This window comes from Callionymus lyra, chromosome 3, assembly GCF_982586985.1.
Source record: "Callionymus lyra chromosome 3, fCalLyr1.hap1.1, whole genome shotgun sequence".
NCBI lineage: Eukaryota > Metazoa > Chordata > Actinopteri > Syngnathiformes > Callionymidae > Callionymus > Callionymus lyra.
The window spans coordinates 9,009,242-9,032,950 of record NC_141820.1 but is presented as its reverse complement, the minus strand read 5'-3'; the positions used below and the strand labels follow the sequence as shown (position 1 = coordinate 9,032,950).

Here is a 23,709-nt window from a genome sequence, read left to right as displayed (position 1 = left end):
GCGCTTTGTTGCATCTGTTTCAATGATAACTTCTGCTAAAATAGTGTAAAATACTTCTGTATTATATATGTAATGTGTATTTTTATGCAGCATGTGTTTTTTAAATCCATTTTAGCATGTAGTTCTATAATCTTATTTTAGTTTAAATGTTTATTTTACTACATAAATAAATAATTTGTTGCTGGATAACAAGTTCAACTTTCGTTGTTTTATTGAAAAATAAAAAGTGCTCAAAAAAGACAAAAATAAAGAAGAGAAACGGTCACAGACGAAAACAGAGAGCATTGTGGGTAAAGGCAGCCACGGGGACAGACGCGTGGCTGTAACAAGGAGCAGGGCTGGAGTAGACCGGGAGGGAGTACTCGGAGGGGATCCTCTCGCTGACTGTGCCGCCCCCTGGTGGCGAGCAGACGACAGCAGCCGAAGGTGGAAGAAGCTGCTCCGAGTCCCAGAAGCTGCTCTTGGTGGGAGTGATGGAGGCCTGGAGCTGCAGGCTGCTCAGAGGGGGGACTCTGGGGGTCCCGGCCGAGGGAGGCTCTCTCCTCAGCAGGGACTCGATGGAGAAAGGACCCCTGAACTTGCCCCCGCGCGTCCGTCTATCCGGCGTCTCCGGCGTGGACGAGAGCTCCGGGAAGAAGTGCAGCAGTTCCTTGAAGTGACGCTGAACCATCTTTGTGCTCACGTGACTCAAGTCCAGTTTCCAGTAGTTCCTCTTGCTGCTCAGGTGGTTCAGAGGAACCTGAGACCACATGACACCGTCAGGAGGAACCTTTCACCTCTGACCTCTGTTAGCATGTTAGCTAGCATGAGTTAGCTTCTTAGCTAGCACCCATTAGCAGCTACAAAATGACATTTAACTCGACAATTGTTTGATTTTTAACAAAAGTAAAAATGTGTCTTTGTGATACTGATTGAAAATTGTGTACTTGGTAATAAACTTTTTTTTTTTAAGTTATCTCTGTTATTGTCCAAGTATGTTAGCTAGCATGCGTTAGCATCTTCGCTAGTACCAATTCAATAGAAAATAATATTCAAGTATTCATTTTTAAAGTAGGAAATTAATAATTGGTTACAAATAACATTAAAAAACAGACGGCTAACTCAAATATATTACTTTATTAAAATACAAATTCACTACAAGCAAAAAACAAAGATGAAGTTGCTCATTTATTAAAGCAAAATGTAAATATTTATTTTAATCATTTCTTATGTTCCTTTGGTTTAACTGTTCTTTTTTAAGACATTTAAAATAAACAAACTACAGCTTTATTTAAGTCAAATATAAGCAAACATTACATTTTGTTTCAGTTTGTTTGACATTAATTAAATATGATGTGAAATAGATCTTAAATCAAGCTCAACTTTAAAGAAAATAAATTGTTTGTCCGTAGAAAATAAATAAATGCAGTTTCATAAATGTACGTCTAATTAGGTTTCAACTTAAAACAAGTTATACATATTAAATGCAAAATTAAATGCATTTATTGTTTGTTAACGTTAAAATAACTAATATTTCGTTCCATTTTCATGTATAATTTAATAAATGTATTAGAACTAACTTGTATCATGTGGATCTAATTCACTCATATTTACCTTTATTTTTAAACAAATGTAAATTCTGATCATATTTAAACAAACAAACCCACGTGTTACATTTAAAGGTTTTAAATCAAAGCAACAAGAAATAAATAAAATCTAAATTTCGATAAAAATATTTAGTGTCAATAGTTTTACGTGTAACTTATTATAACACTATACTGCAGAGCGTCAGCAGGACAGGTGAGCTCACCTTGACGAAGCACTGGTTGGAGGACAAACACACTCTGATGGTGTTCTCCACACTGCGCTGCTTCTCACAGAGCAGAGGATCCAGCTTCTCCATCAGCTGCGAGACAAGACTCGTCACACTCTGCACGACAACACCTGCTTCAAGAGCTTACCTGGCTGAAGGTGAGCCTCTTGTCCGCGGACCACTGCAGCACCAGAGCGATCTTGGCCAGGTAGGTCTTCTTCCTCAACGTGTCCCACTGAGACCTGCTGACACATGGAGGCAGCTGAGAGCCCAACATCACGCCGTGGGTCCCTGAACGCATCACTGCTGCCTTTAAGGACGGAGGCGCAGAGAGAAGGTGTTTTTTTTCAACAGGCTTTTATAGAAACAGACGGACTTGAAGTGTCTTGAAGTGTTGGGGGAGGAGCTACAACCGTCACTCACAGGTAAGAAACTAAAAAAAACATGAGTGTAAAAGTACGTTTAATATTTTTGTTTTGTTCGGGGAACACATCTACAAAGATTAAATACTAATATAAAAGTTAAAATTTTTAGAAATAAATGTGTGAATCGAATTATGTATATATGTTCCTATTTTACAAAAGGGGTCACACGGAGGTCACAGGTTTGTTTATCGAGCCAAGAAACAACGATTGAACAAAACTGATTTAAAACATAACCATGAATTATTTATTTAATGCGTAATTTAACACCTCGGTTACTTACTTCTCCTGGTCTCTTGTTGAAAAGTATCCGACAGTATTTTTTATTATTCTAGTATTTTAAAGGTAAGGTAAGGTAAAAACTTTATTGATCTTCTATTGATCTATTATCTCTTCGGGAAATTGTTTAATGATTTTGATTTATATTTAGTTGTAGTTTGTATGTAGTTATGTATTTATGTTGAACAGTTTAAAACATTTTAAAAAATATATCTCCACGTTATTTTTATTTAGGAATATCTTTGACACATACAAATTGCTTTTACTTCTATTTTCCTTAAAATGATACAAATATAAATAGGTTAAATATATAAATATATATTTAAAGGTTGCATTTTTTTAGATGCTGTAAATTAAACTCGAGATTTTTTGTATCAAATAATGGTTTGTTATATAAAATAAATCAACATGAAAAGGTAGATAAAGGCTATAAAAGTTTTTTTTGTATAAGTTGAAGGTTGTGATACTGTGTAACACATGAGGATCAGTTAATGTGTTAATGAGGTCGATGATCCTCAAACCGACAACCTTCAGGGTGATTTAGCAGGAATGTTGTTAACTTGAATAGTGGGTTGTTTTCTCGAGAGCATCAGTTTCTAATGGAACAGTTCTCAAATTTCAATATATTCCGCACTAACTACAGGTTTTTGTTTTATCACTTTGAAGCCATTAAATATGAAATATTTTTTTCACCTGAACATAGTTGGCATTGATAAATTATCTTTAATATTGTTTCAGTGTAGAATGAATATAGAATAATATTTATAAATCAGATTCAACTTAGAAACATTTATGTTTGAATATATGAATATAGATTGTGTTAATAATCTGTATCAGACATTTATTTCATTTCAAAACACATGAAAAATACTGAGCTGCAAGAAAAACAAACATCACAGTGAAATTCCAACAGTTTTCACTTTTCCCACGTTTGCATTTCTATTATTCTCACGGCTGTCTCCTTTGTTTACTTAATGACCACTTTCAACTGTATCTAATCCCCCTTTTATATAAGTTTTTATTTAGTATTTCCCCTCGAATCAACCACAACTAATGATTTAAATTAATACATGTCAAATGTATATAATATTGTTCTTCCTTATTTAAATATAATTGCCTCTACTTTAATATTACACAGTTCTAGTCAAGAGTTATTTTAAGTAAAAAAACAAGTGGACATTTTGATTAATAAACATAATTGATCATAGTTAAGCTTTATTTAAGATCTTATCCACACTTTTTAACTTTTATGTTTGACAAAATAAAACTTATTTCTGCTAATATTCGACAGTAAGCAAACAAAACAAATCAATTAAATATTTAACAAGCATCCATATAAACATGTATTTATATTATATATTTAGTACTGACATGATGCTTCAAGTGCAGTGATTATGTCAGTTTATATTCTATAAAAGCTCACATTTGTTTTTTTGCTCATTGTTTATAAACAAGTACACAATGTTTTCACTCAGTATAACAAATATAATTTTCTAGTTTAGTTTCAAAACCAAACCATTTTAAAGTTTATTATCCAGCTAACGTGTCCTAGCAAAGATGCTAACACATGCTAAGACGCTAACAGAGCTGAATTTATCTAAACCTAGTCAAACACAAATGTGTCTTAGGATAGAAAAAATATATATATAATATTTGATTTTCAATTAAACTCAGGAATATTAGAAACTGAGATTTTTGTGTCAAATAATCAAAGTTTGTTATATAAAATAAATGAACATTAAAAGGCAGTTAAAGGCTATAAAACGTATCGTTGTATAAGTTGAATGTTGTAATATTGGGTAACATGTAAATGACACATGAGGATCAGTTAATGTGTTAATGTAGTTGATCTTCAAAACGACAACTTTCAGGGTGATTTAGCAGGAATGTTGTCAACTTTAATAGTCGGTTGTTTACAGTTGTCAAATTGCAATGTGTTTAAGCACCAACTAGATGTTTTCGAGCCATTAAAGTCTGAAAATGTTTTGTTTGTTTGTTTAAAGCTTTTTTTGCTTGAGTTCATAGGTTTATTATCAGTGCAAAAACGTCAGACTCTTGTGTCTAAAAATCTTAACAAAGAAAACCTTAAAATAATATTAACATTAATTAACAATAATAATTTAGAGTATACATATTTAACCTATGCATTTTCTGTGAATATCTTAATACAAAACTGAAGTTTCCTTCTACATTATATTGGACGAGGCAACATTCCAGTTGTGTAAATATACATTTTAACCCTTGTCTTATATCAGGGTCAAGGTGACCCGAAGGCAGCCAGAGGTGGAGGTCGTTCATCTTGACCTTGAAAATACACTTGTAGTTTGTTGATTTTAAATTTCTTAATAATGACATAATAAATAAAATGTAAATAAACAAATGTTTTTAGTTTTATTTACGTTGCTTTAAAAATCAATAACTTTAAAATATATTTTTTTATTTTAGCTTGTGGTGAATTTGTATTGCAATAAATGTTAAAAATAAATAAATAAAGTAAGTTAGTAGCCGTCTGTTTTTAATGTTATTTATAACCATTTATTAATTTTTTACTTTAAAAATTGTCAACTTGAATGTTATTTTCTAGCTGCTAATTGGTACTAGCGAAGATGCTTACGCATGCTAGCTAGCAATAACAAGAGAGAGAGCTAAACCATTAACAGAGATAATTCAAAAATATTCGGACACAACTTTTAAATGTTTATTACCAACTATACAATGTTTTCACTCAGTATCACAAAGAAGATTTTTGTTTCAAATCAATTAAAAAAAATAAAGTTAGTTAGTAGCCGTCTGTTTTTTTAACGTTATTTATAACCAATTATTAATTTCTTACTTCAAACTATTGTCAAGTTAAATGTTGTTTTGTAGCTGCTAATGGGTACTAGTGAAGAAGCTAACTCATGCTAGCTAAAATGCTAAACATCGTTCATCTTGACCCCGAGATAACAAAAGGGTTAAGGGGGTCAAAACATTAAACGCAGGAAAATAATAAAGAAAACTAACTGCAGATCTTATTTCATCGTTTTCCTTAAAAGACAATTACATATTTAATTGATTTTTAGATGGATAAATACGAACTATTGTGTCATTAAATCATCAATAAAAGTTAGTTTTAAAAGTAGTTCAAATATATATATATTTTTTATTAATGTTTTAAATAAAGGAATTAACTTTTAGCTCACGACATGACAGTCCACCAAAGACATGCTAATTCACTTTAGACCCCAAAGGTTGTGGCTCCGCCCCCAACATTAATGGCCCATTAGTCCATCAGAGAGGTTTCTATCAGCCTACAGAGCACACCCTCTTTATGTCGGGGCCTCCGTCCTTAAAGGCAGCAGTGATGCGTTCAGGGACCCACGGCGTGATGTTGGGCTCTCAGCTGCCTCCATGTGTCAGCAGGTCTCAGTGGGACACGTTGAGGAAGAAGACCTACCTGGCCAAGATCGTTCTGGTGCTGCAGTGGTCCGCGGACAAGAGGCTCACCTTCAGCCAGGTAAGCTCTTGAAGCAGGTGTTGTCGTGCAGAGTGTGACGAGTCTTGTCTCGCAGCTGATGGAGAAGCTGGATCCTCTGCTCTGTGAGAAGCAGCGCAGTGTGGAGAACACCATCAGAGTGTGTTTGTCCTCCAACCAGTGCTTCGTCAAGGTGAGCTCACCTGTCCTGCTGACGCTCTACAGTATAGTGTTATAATAAGTTACACGTAAAACTATTTAAACTTAATATTTGGATCGAAATTTAGATTTGATTTATTTCTTGTTGCTTGGATTTAAAACCTTTAAATGTAACACGTGGGTTTGTTTGTTTAAATATGAGCAGAAATTACATTTATTTGTTTAAAAATAAAGGTAAATATGAGTGAATTTGATCCACATGATTAGTTCTAATACGTTTATGAAATTATACATGAAAATGAAACGAAATATTAGTTTATTAGTTAGTTTAACGTTAACCAAACACTTAAAGTAAATACATTTAATTTTGCATTTAATATGTATAACTTGTTTTAAGTTAAAACCTAAATAGACGTACATTTATGAAACTGCATTTTCACTATTTCTTATAGTTGAGCTTGATTTAATATCTAATCCACGTCATATTTACTTTAATGTCAAACAAACAATTTTAATGTTTGTTAATATTTGACTTAAATAAACCTGTAGTTTGTCGATTTTAAATGAATTTAAAAAAGAACAATTTAACCGAAGGAACATAAGAAATGAATAAAATATAAATTATAATTTATTTACATTTTGTTTTAAAAAAAATTAACAACTTTTCTTTTGCTTGTAGTGAATTTGTATTTTAATAGTCATTTATTTGAGTTAGCCGTCTGTTTTTTAATGTAATTTGTAACCAATTATTAATTTTCTACTTTAAAAATTGTCCACTTGAATGTTATTTTCTAGCTGCTAATTGGGACTAGCGAAGATGCTAGCTAACATGCTAAGACAATAACAGAGATAATTCAAACTAATTCTGACAAAACTTTTTAAATGTTTATTACCAAGTACAGAATGTTTGAATCACAAAGATAAATTTGTACTTTTGTTACAAATCAAACAATTGTCAAATTAAATATTATTTTCTAGCTGCTAACTCATGCTAGCTAACATGCTAACAGAGGTCAGAGGTGAAAGGTTCCTCCTGACGGTGTCATGTGGTCTCAGGTTCCTCTGAACCACCTGAGCAGCAAGAGGAACTACTGGAAACTGGACTTGAGTCACGTGAGCACAAAGATGGTTCAGCGTCACTTCAAGGAACTGCTGCACTTCTTCCCGGAGCTCTCGTCCACGCCGGAGACGCCGGACAGACGGACGCGCGGGGGCAAGTTCAGGGGTCCTTTCTCCATCGAGTCCCTGCTGAGGAGAGAGCCTCCCTCGGCCGGGACCCCCAGAGTCCCCCCTCTGAGCAGCCTGCAGCTCCAGGCCTCCATCACTCCCACCAAGAGCAGCTTCTGGGACTCGGAGCAGCTTCTTCCACCTTCGGCTGCTGTCGTCTGCTCGCCACCAGGGGGCGGCACAGTCAGCGAGAGGATCCCCTCCGAGTACTCCCTCCCGGTCTACTCCAGCCCTGCTCCTTGTTACAGCCACGCGTCTGTCCCCGCGGCTGCCTTTACCCACAATGCTCTCTGTTTTCGTCTGTGACCTTTTCTCTTCTTTATTTTTGTCTTTTTTGAGCACTTTTTATTTTTCAATAAAACCATGAAAGTTGAACTTGTTATTCAGCAACATTTTTATTTATGTAGTAAAATACCATTTAAACTAAAATAAGATTATAGAACTACATGCTAAAATGGATTTAAAAAACACATGCTGCATAAAAATACACATACATATATAATACAGAAGTATTTTACACTATTTTAGCAGAATTTTCATTGAAACGGATGCAACAAAGCGCTAGCTTTACCCACAATGCTCATGGTTTTCTGTTCATGTTTTTTGCTTTGGTTGAAATGTGTTAGAATATTAACCAAAAATACGTGTTCTTTTATTATATTAATAAAAAAGTATTGTAATTATTTGCGATAGATTTATCTACATAAATCTACATAATAATCAAAACGTTGATAAACTGTTTAAATCTAACAAAAAAAAAAGCTAATTTATTCAACAGTATCTGTGATTATTGGATGTAGCGAAATAAATATGTTTCAATAAAGAATTTAGATCAAAGCGATATTTTGGATAAATTCTGTTCTAAAATAAAATAAACCATCATCCTGAAAAGTTATTCCTCAAAGTATTTGTGATTATTTGATGCAGTTTCTGCAAATTATTTTATTCTAGATCTACACAATTCTTAAAAGGAAATATTTTTATAAATACTTGTATATAATACTACAAAATTAGGGAAAAATAAACATTTAGGGAAATTAGGAAAATTTATTTTATGTTTAAAGTTCGTCTAATATTAAAGGAAAACAAATAAAAAACTTTAAGAACAAGTATTATATATTTAATAGTTTTAGTGGTAAATATTTTATGTGAAAGATTTAAACCCCCTTTTTTCCATCAAATAATTTAAGTTGGAGTGAACTACAGTATTTAAAGTATTTGTGATGATTTGATGTAGTAAAAATAAATATTTGCTTCTATAAAGAAGTTTATTTTTTTTAGGTACACAGGATAATGCCTGAATAGAATAATAATAAAAAATAAAATAAAATCACTGAACTCTACTGAACTTTTACATTTAAGCAGGTATTGGCCATTATTTGTTGTAAACGTTTATAAAGACGTTTATTATAGAGCTACACATTAATGCTAAAAGTAAATGTGTTTTATTTATTCTACTAACGTTGTCAAAAAAAAGGGTTAGAAATGCTCATCATTTAGGACAGTAGTTTGTTGCAAAATTAACCTGAACTAAGAGCTCAATACTTTTTTCTTTTTTATATAAATCATCCACAAAATAAATTGTTGCAGTTTATTATGGACTTTTACATGTACTGTGGTTTGTTTTCACACAACACGCGTTTGTAAATCTCTTTGTTGTTTCAAGCCAACGATCCATTATCCCCATGAAACTGGAATTATACGTTTTCTTTAATCCACCATATTGTGTCATGTTGAATATTAATTTCAATCCAACCCTCAGTATAAATCCAACAGTTTTAAATCTCTACTTGTGTAGGATGACGTTTAAAAAAGGGATAAAAAGAAAAGTTATTGTTGTTTTGCTTCAGCAAGATGTCGCTGCTTTCATGGTGAAGTTATCATGAACATACTGTACGTTTACATCAGTGCTTTATTCTTTATTCTTTATGTAGTCAAACACTCGACTGTCATAATAGTCATTTTTTATTTCAGTGATTTTAAAAGTCTTTATCAGTCTTCATGATTGAAGAAAAAGAAAAGCTTAAGATGTTAGTATTGGTCATTTTATGTTCCATGAAAGCCTCAAAATTCAAGCGGATTAATTCTCATGTTTATAAAGTGTAGATCAGTGAAATACTAAATTAAAACTTTTAATTTTCATTATTCAAATGTTTAAGAATTTAAGTATTTTCTCAATAATTAAATGATTGCATTTTTTGTTTTGTTATTACCATTAAATTAAAATGTTTCGATCTTTTTAAATAAAAATATTTGTAAAAAAAAATAAAATACAAACATTCATTTTAAACAGTTTTATATCTTTATTTATTAAGAGTCACGGATCAAGAACTCTTTATATCCGCCTGCTGTTCTGATCAATACGTTTTAATTAAATCTAATGCGTTTTCTTTATTATTTATATAAAACTTGTTGCCAATCAAAATTCACTTTTTTTTTTAAATGTGTAACATTTAATGTCAACTATAAAAACGGCTACTATATCACAACACAAGAGCCCGAATGAAATAAAATGTACTTTATTGATCAGTCGTGTCACAACCTCCAACAGTATCACAGCAGGACGACGACTGGTCCATCAAGCTACCATCGACACACGAGACCACCAGTGATGGCGTCGCCACTCGTCTCCACCATAGCATACAAAATAGTAACTACCAGTGAGACTGTATATAAAACACTTTACCCCCCCGCCCCGCCCGCCCCCCTCTCCTCTGCCCCCCCCCTTTAAAACATTTGTGACACTTGACAGTTTTATGCTTCGAGGAGCATCAAGAATTCTTAATTCTCCATTTTGTTTTCTCGAGATTATAAAAAGAACAAAAACTACACAATGTTACACTTGTAAGTTGTCGAGTACGATTCATTTGATTATTAGTGTTCTACACATTCGGCCGTTAACCAAGATGAACGTTGTAATATAATCACTATAACTTAAAACACTACGTGAAATATATGTTTTTAAAAATAAACAAAAACAAGAAAAAACAAAAGAGTTTGTTTTAGCTCTGAAGAGAAATCGAAGATGGCTATTGCGAAGGCAAGCTGGGTCAGTACCTTAAACACAGAATGAGTAATACAAAAGAATACAAAAAGAGAAACAAAGATAATGATAATACAGGCAAGGCTAAAAAAAAACACAAGTGTCCGCCCGGTGTGCACTCGTTTATACATGAAACCTGCTCCGAGACCCTCGTGATCACTCCCCCCCGCGCACCACAACTCCAGCTCAACACCTTCTTTGTACAACTTACGTTAACGCTCCTGTGGCAACCATCTTTGTTCCGCTCGTGTCAGGCACTGTCCTGGACGCCAAAGTTTCTAAATCGCCTTCTTCAAAACTCCACGGGCCAATCACAACGCGGCTTCTTCTCAGCATACAACTGGAGGAGGAGGAGGAGAAAAGAGGGTCAGGGGGTCGGGTCGTCGGGCACCGGGGTCTCACAGGGAGGGACTCACCAATCCTACAGGTCAGTGTCGAACCAGGCCAGCTGGTTGCTGTCCATCAGGTCCTGGCTGTGGCCGAGGTCCGGCAGCGGGTCCGTGTGGTGGCCCAGGTCGGGCAACGCGTCGGTGTGGTAGTCGGCTCCTTCCATCATGGGGTCCAGCAAGGAGTCCTGACCGTACGCGGCGGGATAAGCCCGGTAAGCTCCGTCTGACGAGGGGCAGAGTTACAGTTTCAGGATAAATTTCCATGATTTTTTTTTTCCTCCTGCAACCTCAGCTTTCTCAGATCCCTCGGGTTTAGTTTGTCATTTTTAGACTAAAAACATGGTTTTCGGAGAATCGGAACGGAAGCTCACCATCCTGCCTGTAGGCCAGCGGGTCTCCCTGAGCTCCCATATCCAGTCCCAGGTCTCCGGTCTGGAAGAGAGCGACAAAGCTCAACGAGTGGAAAAGTAACTACTTTTATACAAGATATCCAACACGTTTTTAAAGGGAAGCAATGTTACCGGTAAATATGGTTCAATTCTCTGATGGTTACCGTGACTATTTGACCACAAATACAATTGTTAAGATAAACCTCACTCTGACAATAACTCCGTGACTTCCTCTCGCACGAGGATCAAGCAGAGTTTGTCGTTGAAATCCATCTCAGTCGAGTCGATGTTCGCTGAATCAAATTGACGTCACACGCTCAGCTTTTACATTTCGAACCTCAAGTGACTATACGATTTTCACATTAGAGTGAGTTTCTTTGATTTCCTTTTTTAGGTAAAAACACAACCTAATTTAGTCTTAGGCAGAGGAGAACATGATTGTGCCTTTATTTTACTCTTTTACAGAATGTTTTGTTCCAGTAACACCTGCACATTGGTTCATCTTGCCAAATAAAACAATTTAAAATTATTCCAGTACATTTTGCGCATGTGTTGCAACAACACCGCCATCATTTTCTCTAAAATAAACATAACATTTTCTTACAGGAACATCCTTATTTGGGCAAAAATACAAGGGATAAAAAAACACATTCACGCTTAAAATATCGCAGTTGTTTCTAAGTAAGTAACTAAGTAATTGTTATTTATATAGCGCTTTTCCAGACCAGGGTCACAAAGCGCTTAAACAATCAAAACAATAAAATATATACTTTAAAGATAAAACTGATAACACTACAGGAAATCCAGAAAAGCAAGGACAAGCTTGAATAAATAAAAACAGCAGACGCTTGAAGACTAAAATGCTACACGGAGAAAAGTACTCCGGGTACATCGCAGTAATATTTTGGATATTCTCACGTCAAGGTTTCAAGATGGACGTTACAGACGAGCAGTATGAAGGTATTTGGATGTTTTTAAGTGTCTTTTTTTGGACGAAGATGAAGACGAAGACAACTGAGCTCCAGTTGCTACATTAAAATAAACAAACCTCACTCTAAAAAGAACAGATTACTCTGAAAATAATCCTAAACCTCGGTCGACATAACTGTGTAAAACACGAGGGAAGTTAGGGCGAAATATCACTATAACTTTATAAAAGGAGAAGCAGGTTCAAACTGGAATACGGTTGTGAACGTTGATAAAGTCAAGTACAGGTTTGAGTCATGATCCTTCTGTGCATATTTACAAAGTTATAAAAGTCGGTTGATTCAAATTAAGGTCAAATATATTTTAAAAAAAAGTTTCAAGTTCAATACGGCTTCAGTCAAATAAAAAGCTGAATCTATGATTTAAAGTAAATATACAAAGGGCGACTGGCAACGACTAACAAATGTGTTATGGTTTAAGTCTATACGCTTTTCTACGTTTTTAAATTCTCAAAGTCTTTTTAAATAATGGACAGTTCAACTGAATATCACCACAAAAACACAAAGTTACAACCCACTTGTTCAAGCGTAAGAAAGGATCAAAACGTGTCGTGTACCTCGTTCCAGGCCATTGGCTCGGTTCTGAACAAAGAGCTGGTGAGCTCCACAGACAGACGCTTCTTGTAGTCCTGAGGTTTGTCCTCAGACATGCGGAACAAGACAGCTGCTGCGTAGGTCGCTGCAGACAAGAAACATGAAAGATTATACAAAATCCTAACATGCAAAATGCAACCACTCGTTTCCCCCCTCATAAAAAAAAAAAAAAAAAAAGAAAAACGTACCAACTCCCTCATTGCGGGAATGCAAAAGTTCTGTGAGCGGTGCAGTCGCTCCCTCCGCCTCGATCGCCTCAGCAGCTTCTTTGTCTTGAGCCAGTTCACACAAGACGCCGGCAGCCACGCGCTGGATGTTCTCCACTGGAGAATACAGCAACTGAAGGCACAGCATATAGATGAGAGAAGAGACTTTTACATCACAGGGAAGACAAAACTATGGATACAGGACACCAGAGATTCTTACATGGCAAATGTAGTGAAATTTAGGAAAATGATGTCACAGCATGATCTGGATCTTATAATCCATGTGTTTGTTTCTTCTCGTCTGGACTATTGCAACAGTTTTCCTGTCTAAACAAGAAGGATGTGTCTCGCCTGCAGTTAATACAAAACTGCAGCGAGAATTCTGAGCTGCTCTAGTAGAAGAACTCACATTTCTCCGATCCTTAAAAATCTTCACTGGCTTCCAGTTTCTTTCAGGATCAACTTTAAAATTCTGGTTCTTACTTTCAGATCTATTTATGGTCAGACCTTCCATCAGTGATCTGATCCAGACTTACACCCCAGCTCGGGCTCTGAGGTCTGTGGATCAGAATCTACTGATGGTTCCTGAACACGGTTCAGGACCAGAGGAGAGAAATCCTTCCAGACTGTTGCTCCTAAGCTGTGGAACCATCTCTGTGTTTGTTGATCTACTGACTCCTTCAAGAAACATCTGAAGACACTTTTATTTGTGCTTTTCCTAGATTTTCTGAGACTCCTGTGTTGTTGGTAGTGTTAATTTGATCTTTTAGCATACATTTTATTGGAGTATTGTTTTGATTGTTTAAGCACTTTGTGACCCTTGTCTGGAAAAGCTCTCTTCAAATATAAATTACTCACTTATATAGCTAGTGAACATATTTTGAGATTCGATAGTTTGTAAGGCATTTCAGCTCTAGATACTGCAATAATTTAACTTATGACACCGGCTTTTTTTTACCAACTCCACTGGGTACAACAAATATGTCATATGAATATGTGGGGGAAACATATCGATAAGGTTCATTGATTCAATTGGCCCAAACAGGATACGAGACCTTCAAGGATTAGTATATTCAAAAGTTTGTGAGGTCTGGGAATGACGGCCACAACATGAGAAACATGAAGGAAGAAGAACCGCAGAAGCATCAGTCCACACAGAAGAGTGTAGACCATTGATATGGAAGATGTTGTTAAAGTAGCTTTTTCTTGTTGTTAAGAGCAAATATGTTTACCAGGGAGTGTGTTAGCTGCTCTGCTAGCATTTAGCTTCCAAAGCAAGTCAGTCCTTTAGCTTATTTTGTTCCATGCCAAACTAACCAGGACCACCTCAGGCGAGTCAGTCGGACTAAGGAGTTGCTGGTCTTTCAAAATGATCAGTTCAGCTGACACACAAACTTCAGGTTCATTGTGAAAAATTATGATCCAAATAATCACAACGGTTACATTATTTAACATCAACCCAGGAGCTCAAGAAGCCACTGCACAATTGTGCGCCGCCATCTTTGCCGTTATAGTGACTCAATCTATATCAAGGAGGCAAAGTATGGAACTCCAGTGTCGTTTGCTTCATCAGATAAGTGTAATGCATTCACAGAAGTCCTGCAGTAGTCGTTAAAAAAAGGGAGGCTAGTTCACCTGGACAAAAAGTGGAATGGTGTTGAGTCCCCGGATGACAATTCTGTTGTGGACGTCCCGGGCCAGGATGTGCAGAGCTCCAGTGCAGCCTTCCACAATCTCCTCCATGCGCACTCCTTCCTGTGTTTGAAGATGAAATTCAGAGGGAAATTAGACAAAAATACTTAAGGTTTAAACAAGACTATTACTAGTATACACACCACAAACTGCTGCTGGTTGCCTCCCATACTGGTGCGCCTCTGGGTGTCCTGGTGAGCCCTGACCAGAAGCTGGACCAGCCGAGGGATAGCTCCCTGCTCGCGCAGAGCGCTGTGATTGGCTGGACACAGAGCCAGGTTGCGGATCAAACCCACTGTGGCCTAAACGAGAGGAAAACACGTCAATAAAGGAAAGGCCTGAAAATAAGTAAAAATGACAAAAGCGCTTCAAAAACCTTGATGAGTGGCCAGTGGGAGGGTGGGTGTAGGAGTTTGACCACGACGGGAAGTCCATAATGAAGACGCACGGCATTCTGGGCCATCTCGGCATCTTGGTGCCGGGAAGTCAGGTGTCGGAGCGCACAGACGGCGGGTTCTGTGATGTCTTCCCTGTCGCCGGCTCGCAGCACAGTCCGCACCAGAGCCTCGATTCCTCCGACCTGTGATGCCGTGAAGAACATTTACTTTAGTAAATAATACAAATAAACACAGAGAAGATTCATCAAATGAATTGTAGTTGAGATAAACTAGTCGGGATTTACCTGGCAGACCATGAGTTTGTTGCTGTAGTTGTTGCAGGTCAGGTTGGAGAGAATTCCAGCAGCACATGTCACCACGTTGATGTCATCGCTTCCCAACAGTTGGACCAGTGTCCCCAGCAGACCCTCCATTCCCTCCTGCAGGAGTGAGGACGTCAAATTAGATTTACATGATGGGGCGTCCATGAATAACACGACTGGTCTCGTGATGATCATCACCTGCTTCGTGGCAGCATCTGAAAGGTTTCTCAGAGTCCAGAGGCAGTTCTGGACCAGACGCTGGCTTGGGTCCGTGAGGTGGAGCCCCAGAGCCTGCATGCCTCCTAGAGCCGGAGAACAAGGTTCAAGAAATGTGTCAAACAGGATATTCGTGAAATGCATTAATTTTATAGCATAATCTTGGCTTTAAAACAGAGTTTAAAGTTAAAATATAAACACTCACAGATACTGGATATTACATGTGGCTCCAGGTTGTTAATGCACTTCATTGTTAATATACAAGTTTACAGTTTTGCTCATAATTTGAGAAACACTTTCCTACAAATTACAATAGTATTTGCTCATTCATTTGCTGTTCTTTTAAAGATACGCTTTTTCTGGCCGTTCGCAATACATCGCATGCATAATGATCCGCATCTTATCGCCAGATTCTTGCCAATACACACTCCTACTGCACATTATATTCTCATACCTTCTACCTTTATCGATCCGTGAGCTCCCTTGTCTCTTGGCATACCAATTTCTCAAAAGATCCAAGTACTATCCATCCATCCTACTTGTGTAGTAATCCCCTTTCAAACAAGCCAATCTAAGTGCAGGGAGTGTGTGTGTTTGTCTGTACTCACCGGCCTCCACGATGGCAGGCTTGTTGCTGGAGCAGACGGAGAGAACCTTGAGGACTCTGCTCGTGGTCCAGAGCAGTTTCTCGTACGTGAAAGTCCTCATGATGTTGACAAGAGCCTGAGGACCTCCACTGGCCAGAATGATCAGCTGAAACATGCAAAACAATTTGTATGAAGGCCTTCTTTTTCATTGGACTGAAAAAATAATTACGGGGAAAGATTTAACGAGAATAAAATCTATGGGGGGCAAGTAAACTGATGTTAGTAAGAAGGGTTTTCAATGGCATGAGGGGTCAAAGGAACCCTCAAAGTCAAAAGTGCAAAACACAAAGTGTAAGAACAAGTCAATGAGGTTATAATTTAGCAACCACCTAGAAACATTCACTATCACGACCGATATTTTACTGAAAGGCTTATTCTAAACACACCTTGCTTTCCTGGTTGCCGTAGGCGAGAATTTGCAGGCAGTCGGTTGTGATTGCCAAAAACTTGACGTTTGTATTGGAAAGCAGAGCCACCATCTTTTGCAGTCCTCCAGCCAGGCGCACGGCCATTTTGGCGCCTTCCTGGTGCAGCAAAAGGTTGTGAAGCGTGGTGATGGCGTAGAACAGCACGCTATCAACGGGGGAGCTGGAGAGAATTAAAAAGGAGATTCAGAACATTTAGCAGAGGATGGGAAGTTTTGTCATCTGGATATTAATTAAAAAATAAAAATTAGTGTCTATGAAACAATAAATTGTTAATAGCCTTACAGATGCTTCTGTAAGATTTAGCCAAAGAAACCTTTTTTAAATGTCAAGGTGCAAGAATCGTTAATTGCTTCCGACATAATTGGCAAATTGGATAACTGAACTTAAGATGACACACCTAATGATTTCTAACATTAATATGCTGCGGAACACTGTATTGGAATCTTTTGCCACTTGTTCATATTATTATATTTATGATTGTATCCACTCAACTTAGACATTGGTAAGAACGGCACCATTTCTTATTAATACCTTTTGTAATATTAATTCATTTTATTAATTATTTATGATCTCATGGTTTATTGTGCACTTCATTCTTTAAACAATGTTCTTCTGTCAGCTGCTGTGTGGTGAGCGCAACCATAACATCCTTAAGGAATATTCATAAAGGGATCAAACAAGTTCCATCAGTCCATCCACCTCTAAAGAGGTTGTGCCAGTTTGTATACTGAATGGCAGACAAATGCACAACCACCAAATGTTCCTACCCCAGCATTTTGACGAGGGCAGGAATGCCTCCAGACTTGAAGATGGCGAGGAGTCCCTCGCGGTGGAGCGAGAGATTGTGCAGGGTGCCGGCAGAGCACCGAGCGGTCTCCACATCCACAGTGTTCTGCATGGCACGGACCACTGCAGAAACCATTTGTGGCGAGCGCATGAGAGCGTGACGCGATGCCTCCTTCTTTGACAGCTGATGCACCATCACGGCAGCTTTGTTCACAACAACCTGAAAGACAACAGAACTGAGCGGCAACTCATGGACGGCGAACACGAGCTTCTGAAAAGGGACTGATGCGGACCAACCTTAAGTAAATACAGTAAAAAAAATCCTACCTGGTCCTCATCGTTGAGCAGCTTGGTGAGCTCAGGGATGGCGCGGGTGGCCAGCTCGGCATCATCCTGGTAGTTAATAAGGTTGACCACGGCGTGCTTTAGCATCTGAGAAGGCTCTGCCAGACGCTGCACGGCAGTGGGGTGAGCGGCATCGAGCTGTGTCGGTGGGATCTGGATGCCTTCCTCAAGGGTCTCAGGGAACATGGCAGCACGCACCCGTTGAGCGCGAGTCATAGCATAACCTTCCATGTCTTTGATAAAAAGAAGAACAATTCAATCTAACAATCAAACTAAATGCATTCGACGATTGATCATATATATATCCACGTTACCTGTGGGCTCTGGGGTGAATGGTGGGTTGAACTCCCAGTCATAGAGAGTTGGGTCGTCCTCCTCGACATCTGGATTCCCCTTCCCGCTCAAAGATGGCGCCGTGGTGGTGACTCCAGACTGAATGCCTGAATCCAAGTAAGACTGCTGCTGCCATTGGCTGACGGCGGTTTTACTATCGCCCATCGCCATGTCCAACTCCATCAAATCAGCTGCGCAGAAGAGACAAAAACACAAAAATGAGCAACAAAACTTTTGAGTCGATGAACAATGCCAAGTCCTCCCTTGTATTCTGTACTGGCTGCGCTTGAGAGTGCATTGTTTAAATCAGATTCACTGTTGTTCAGACTGTTGGTGGAGAACATAATGTCCAAGTGCACAGTTGCCCTGGCAGCACAAGCAATGTTTTTGGCAGGCTTAACTATCAAATAATGTATGGTGGTTTGCAATTCAAATCACCTGGCAAAAAATTGTATAGACAGCAAAAGGCTGCACAGACTTATTTCTAAACTGTAAATGAATGTACACACACTGAATATTTGAGCAGAACATGGATGATCAATGAATGTCACTTCATGTACAATTTTACAGGTAGTCAAAAACAAACAAGTTAGCTATTGTAGATATTAAAGGGTGAGGACTTTTGAAGTTGATGACTGGCTCATTTGTTTATGTGGTTTTAAATGTAAATATACAGATGTTATTTAAGCTTAATCTATATCTTAGTACCAATGCATCATTTAATACGGTTATAAGTCGTTTGATTGCCTTTTTTCTCAGTACTCTTTATTTTAATGACGGCAATAAAATAACCAATTCAAAAGATATTTAAAACAGAATAGCCAGACAAAGCCCACTGGCTGTTGTCCTACTACGCATGTAATGTTCGTGGGAAATTATCGCTCATAAATTGGCATCAATAAAATGTATTATTTGAGTACAAGTCTTAACCATTTATTCGAATTGTAATTGTCAGTTTTCTTAAAATGCAACACAAGCGAATATTTCCTAGTCTGATCTCCGTCAAACCAGCAATTACAGGTTGTCATAATGATCTTCTCTCCTATCCTCATAATATGGTGTTTACATGCATTTTTAAAACACCAATTGGAAAATGAGCTTCACTCAAAGACCCTTTTCCATTGAATGCCACAAAACTCACTAGACAATTCACTGAGTCAATAAAAAAAATGCTAATCGGTTAATATAATAACTAACATAGAGGCTCTGTTTGCCCTATAATTTTTAGACAATTGAAATTCAAAAAATGATTTGTTTTTGAATCATAAAGAGATAAGCTTGTAATGAATATATTTTGAAAGGCTACAATTCTAAGCATTTAAAACATCTCAAGTTGCAGTCATTTCATCAACTATAACCTAAACGGCAGTAGTCCCCCGTCATGCAGCGCTTCACCTTCTGCATTTTTTTTTCTTTGCATACAGTACTACATATTTAAATTAATTTGAACTCCACGTCTAAATCCTACTGCATGAATCAGCCCACTGTGTTTTGTAACCCGATTGGGTCAGTGAACATCAAAGCGCCGTGTTCTGGGCCTTTATTGTCCAACGGACTATGGTATATAAAAAGGAGGAGGGGAGGGGGTTGTTCTGTGGAAAACGAAACTACAGACGAGGGCGGCGACAAAGCACAGTCAGAGGAGGTGTAATGTATTATAGCCTTCCAGAATGACAAGGCTATGGGATGGTTTGTAGTGTTTAACGCATGTTAGAATTTTTACAGGCCGAGTAAAGACTAATAATTTCATGTTGTTCAGATTATGCAAGTTTTGTAGAGCGTATAAACCGAGTGAAAATTTGGAAAATGTTATGTTAGACAAAGGTTTATAAAAGAGTACTTTTTCATCTCAGAATACATAAAAATAAAGTTTCAAGCAGCGCACAGTAAAGATGGGAGTCGTATCAGACTATGTGTTCACAACATTTACACTTGCTGCTCATAATAATTAAAGAGGGGCTGACGGCATGAGCTCTACATCAGGGGTGTCAACATCCTAAATGTACTCAAGGCGTGTTACCGTCGTGAGATTTATGATCTCTATAGTGCTTTGGCTAGAGAACAACTAAAGGGGTCATACATCTCAATTTAAACAGCTCTTAATCAATAAACAACCAGCAAAACGTGCAGCAGTAAAGGCTAGACTGACACCCCTAGTTTATAAACACATGCTATTGTCCGCCATTATTGGACAGAGTTGTGCTTCAGCCGAGGTGGAAGAAGAATTTCAAAGATATCCACTCGAAACGATTGATTAAAGTGCAAATTCAGTGACTGAAAACGCCGGAGTCGAGACGATAAAAGAGCTTTATTTGGGCAAATTCTACTAACCCAGGCTCCGTTTGGACAGAGCCTCAAACTGCCAATGCATATGAATTAGAGCCTGGAATGAAATGCATTTTCCTCTAAGCTCGAACACCGCTTACAAAGTGTTACCAACACCATAATGAACGGGTACACCAATTAAATTTTTATACTCACACTGGGTAGCCATTGTTGTCGCCTGCGCTCAGTCCGCACAGCAGATGTATCTGTGTAGATGGAAAGTAGGTGACTTTAGACGACGAGAAAGAACCTCAAACTAAACGTTTCCTTTACAAAGTAATCATTAATCCGCCGTGGCTCGTCTTCTAAGCTTGCGTTACCTGGGCCAGGTTTTTTTTTTTCGCACTCAGGGCGACTGTTTGGTTTGCTAATGCAGCTACGAGGGGGGAAATGCCGAGAGAGCAAAGCGGTGGGTATTTCCAGGCCAGCTCGAACACAATTCTCCATTCAGCAGCAGCGAACATCAAAGGCATATTTTCCTCCTCCTCCTCCCCCCCTAGACCACGGCCAAGTTCCGACCTCGCAGCTTGGGTTTCCTCTCCCGTTTAAACTTCTTTATAAAATCCATCCAAGTAAAGACTTTATTAAAATGTGTTTTCGATAGTTATAGACACTACCTGTAGTGTTCTTTAATATCACTATGAACACACAGAATATTTCTTATGGTTTTGCCACAAGGGTAAGGTTTTTTCAGCGAGAGATGTAGTTTTAATAACAATTATTGATACAATCTGGAATAGTTTTTACATTTGCCTTACATGAAGACCAAGCAAACCTATTTGTTAATGAAATACTCCTGGGAATACTTTTTCTTTGAAACTGAACATTTCAAATCTGTTAAACATGAATCTAAACAAAAGACATGCAAGCCTATTAATGCCTGCAATCCATTTTAAATTAAAAGAGTTATACTCACCTTAATTTTGACTCAATGTTTGGGATTATTTTTTTAGAGTGATCTTCTCCATTTTGGAGTTTTAAGCAAAGCTTTGTGTCCACAAGACGTAGCAACAGTGGCTCACTTTTCTTCGTCCAAAAAAAGACACCCAAATACTTGCAAACTGCTTGTCTTTAACATCCCCCTTTTGTATCGAAGCCCCAACATGATAAATTGTCCAGAAAATGTAACAAATCAATATTTTTTTTTAGCCCATTGTGTAGCAAAAAGCTCCCAGTGTCTCCGCAATGCCCAGATTGACCCCAAGAAACTAGGAGCTTCAGCTACAAGTAAAAAGATTAAACTATAGACTTATTTAATTTATTTCAAACCAATTTCTCAAGTCAGGTCTTTAACACAAGAGGGTATAATCAAGCAGTTTGGAGGTATTTGGGTGTTTTTTTAAGTGTCTTTTTTTGGTTAAAGAAAAGTGATCCCTAGTCACCACGACATACTTTTCTGCCTACTTATCCAAAAAAGTATTACTATGAAATAATCCCAATTAGTCTACATGAGGGCGAGTAGAAAATGGGTGAAATTTCGAATTATTATAAAAGGTTTCAACCCCTTCCTATCAAGTTTTTCTATATAATATTGTATTTATATATTTTACTACTTGTCCATTTTGTCAATTTAAATTATTATATATTCTTTTTGTATTGTATATCCTTAAAATTGTAAAAATTGGGTGTATAAAGGGATTTTACCTTTATGATGTTTATATTTGTATGCTTTGAACTTGATGTGAAAATAAAGTTATTTTTTAAAAAGGCTTGGTTTCCTCCTCCCTGCATTCACTTCCATAACCCCCTCCTCTCAATGTAGCTCAGCTACCTGAACGACCCCCTCATCCAAAAAATATTACCAAAGGTTTGTCGTTTTTCCTGCATTTTTATCCTGCATCGAAGCGACGGTGATCCCGCGCTAGCTTACAGGTTGACTAGCTTACCTTGAACGACTGCTAACGTGCTACTCAGCTAGTTAGCTAACATAAACAAACATCACCGAGAGCTTCAGCCACATTGACAAAGTCTTTTCTCTAACCTTTGTCAAACGTTTAAAGCCAAGTTCAACGTCAAGGTGAGTGAATAAAAACGTAAATGTGCGTAAAAAAGGAGGTTTTTCACGTTGATTTGATTAGCTTAGCTGTCGAACCCACCAGTCGAATTATCACCTCCCGGAACCTAAAGATGCCTTTTTTTTCCGCCTCCATTACACAAACAAACACAGACAATAGCGTGAGTTTGAATTGCTCTCACCAGAGAATAGAGGCTCCTCCGTGTTTTCTAGCGGGGATTTTTCCCTTTTCGCTGGGGCTGAAAATTGGGAAGGAGCTGCGAGGAGAAGCACCCGTTTAAGTCCGAACCACACCCGCAGTTGCTCCGCCACAAGATATTGCTTCCGCCTGCGCGGTGGCGGAAAGAGCTAGTATCCTGCCGCACTGGGAAAAAATAGGGCGTCCCATAAAGCAAAAGTTGTTGCAGCGAACGATTTAAAAGGCATTCTTAAATATGATCAACGCACAATTTACATCCTGGATCAATTGTGTTTTATAAAAATAATCACAACCATTTCAAAGATTCACTTTAACATGCTTTACATTGAAATCATTATTATTTACATTTCCATTTAAAGTCAACACAATAGTAAAATCAATATGATGAACAATAAATGCAGTGAGTTAATACAATGTAACAACATTAAGGTAAACTGGTTAAAAGAAAGTAAAAACTATTTCATGAATCCGGTTAAGCGGTAAAAGCAAATATCACTATAAAGAAAGCTTTTAAAATTGATTTAAAAGAGACATAGACTCAGTTAGTCGTACCAAGATCCCCTTTTGATTGTATCCTGGACTTTGCTTAATAGTGTCTAATACATATCTTGGGGCCGGACCAAGGGAAGACATGTAAGTAAACTTGTTTTTTTTAATTGGTGACGTAGCAGATGCATTTATGAGCCAGAATTCTGTGATATTTCCTCTTTTTTTTTCCTTCAGAGAAATATATTTATTCTTAATATAACCAAAGTATACTGTATAAAACCAGCACTTACCTTCGACCTACGTATGTGTTCAGTAAATCTTTGGAAGTCTTCAAAATTCTCATTTAATTGATCGTACCAACATTGTTCTTTTGGGAACTGAAAAAAAATCTGCAGATCTCAACTTCAAAGTATCGAAGACATTAAATGATGACCTTTCACCACCTTGTCTTAAATATATAAGCAAAGATTCCATTTGTTATCTCTTTTTTAAATGAGTATCAGGGAGTAGTTAAAAAAAGGGGTTAATAGTCGTGTTCTGATGATGTTTGGCCACTCAACGTACTTCATGGAGATAATTTAGATAGTAAGATATG

General features: G+C 37.4%; 1 protein-coding gene across 2 annotated transcripts; it reads right to left on the bottom strand.

The window, feature by feature from the left end:
• Positions 1-9,836: 9,836 nt before the first annotated feature.
• LOC148083224 (catenin beta-1-like) lies at positions 9,837-22,733 on the bottom strand. 2 transcript variants are annotated; one of them, XM_087786368.1, is made up of 17 exons: positions 22,609-22,733; positions 20,569-20,618; positions 18,069-18,278; positions 17,737-17,987; positions 17,391-17,629; positions 16,582-16,783; positions 16,157-16,301; positions 15,531-15,634; positions 15,315-15,449; positions 15,009-15,212; positions 14,776-14,934; positions 14,576-14,695; positions 12,923-13,073; positions 12,698-12,819; positions 11,137-11,197; positions 10,793-10,988; positions 9,837-10,716 (listed from the first exon to the last, which is right to left on the bottom strand). In XM_087786368.1, the coding sequence occupies exons 2-16, from the start codon at positions 20,579-20,581 to the stop codon at positions 10,798-10,800; spliced, it is 2,307 nt and encodes a 768-aa protein (XP_087642494.1). In that variant the 5' UTR covers positions 20,582-20,618; positions 22,609-22,733; the 3' UTR covers positions 9,837-10,716; positions 10,793-10,797. The 2 variants fall into 2 exon arrangements, with proteins under 2 accessions (XP_087642494.1, XP_087642493.1); XM_087786367.1 differs by having other exon boundaries at positions 15,315-15,634.
• Between the last annotated feature and the right edge of the window lie 976 nt (positions 22,734-23,709).

Bases quoted from the DNA above. Each gene is read 5' to 3' on its own strand.
- LOC148083224 (XM_087786367.1), bottom strand. The intron at 17,630-17,736 runs GTAGGATTTTTT...GTTGTCTTTCAG, and splicing joins TGCTCAACGATGAGGACCAG to GTTGTTGTGAACAAAGCTGC. The intron at 16,784-17,390 runs GTAGGAACATTT...AATTCTCTCCAG, and splicing joins GCCCTCGTCAAAATGCTGGG to CTCCCCCGTTGATAGCGTGC.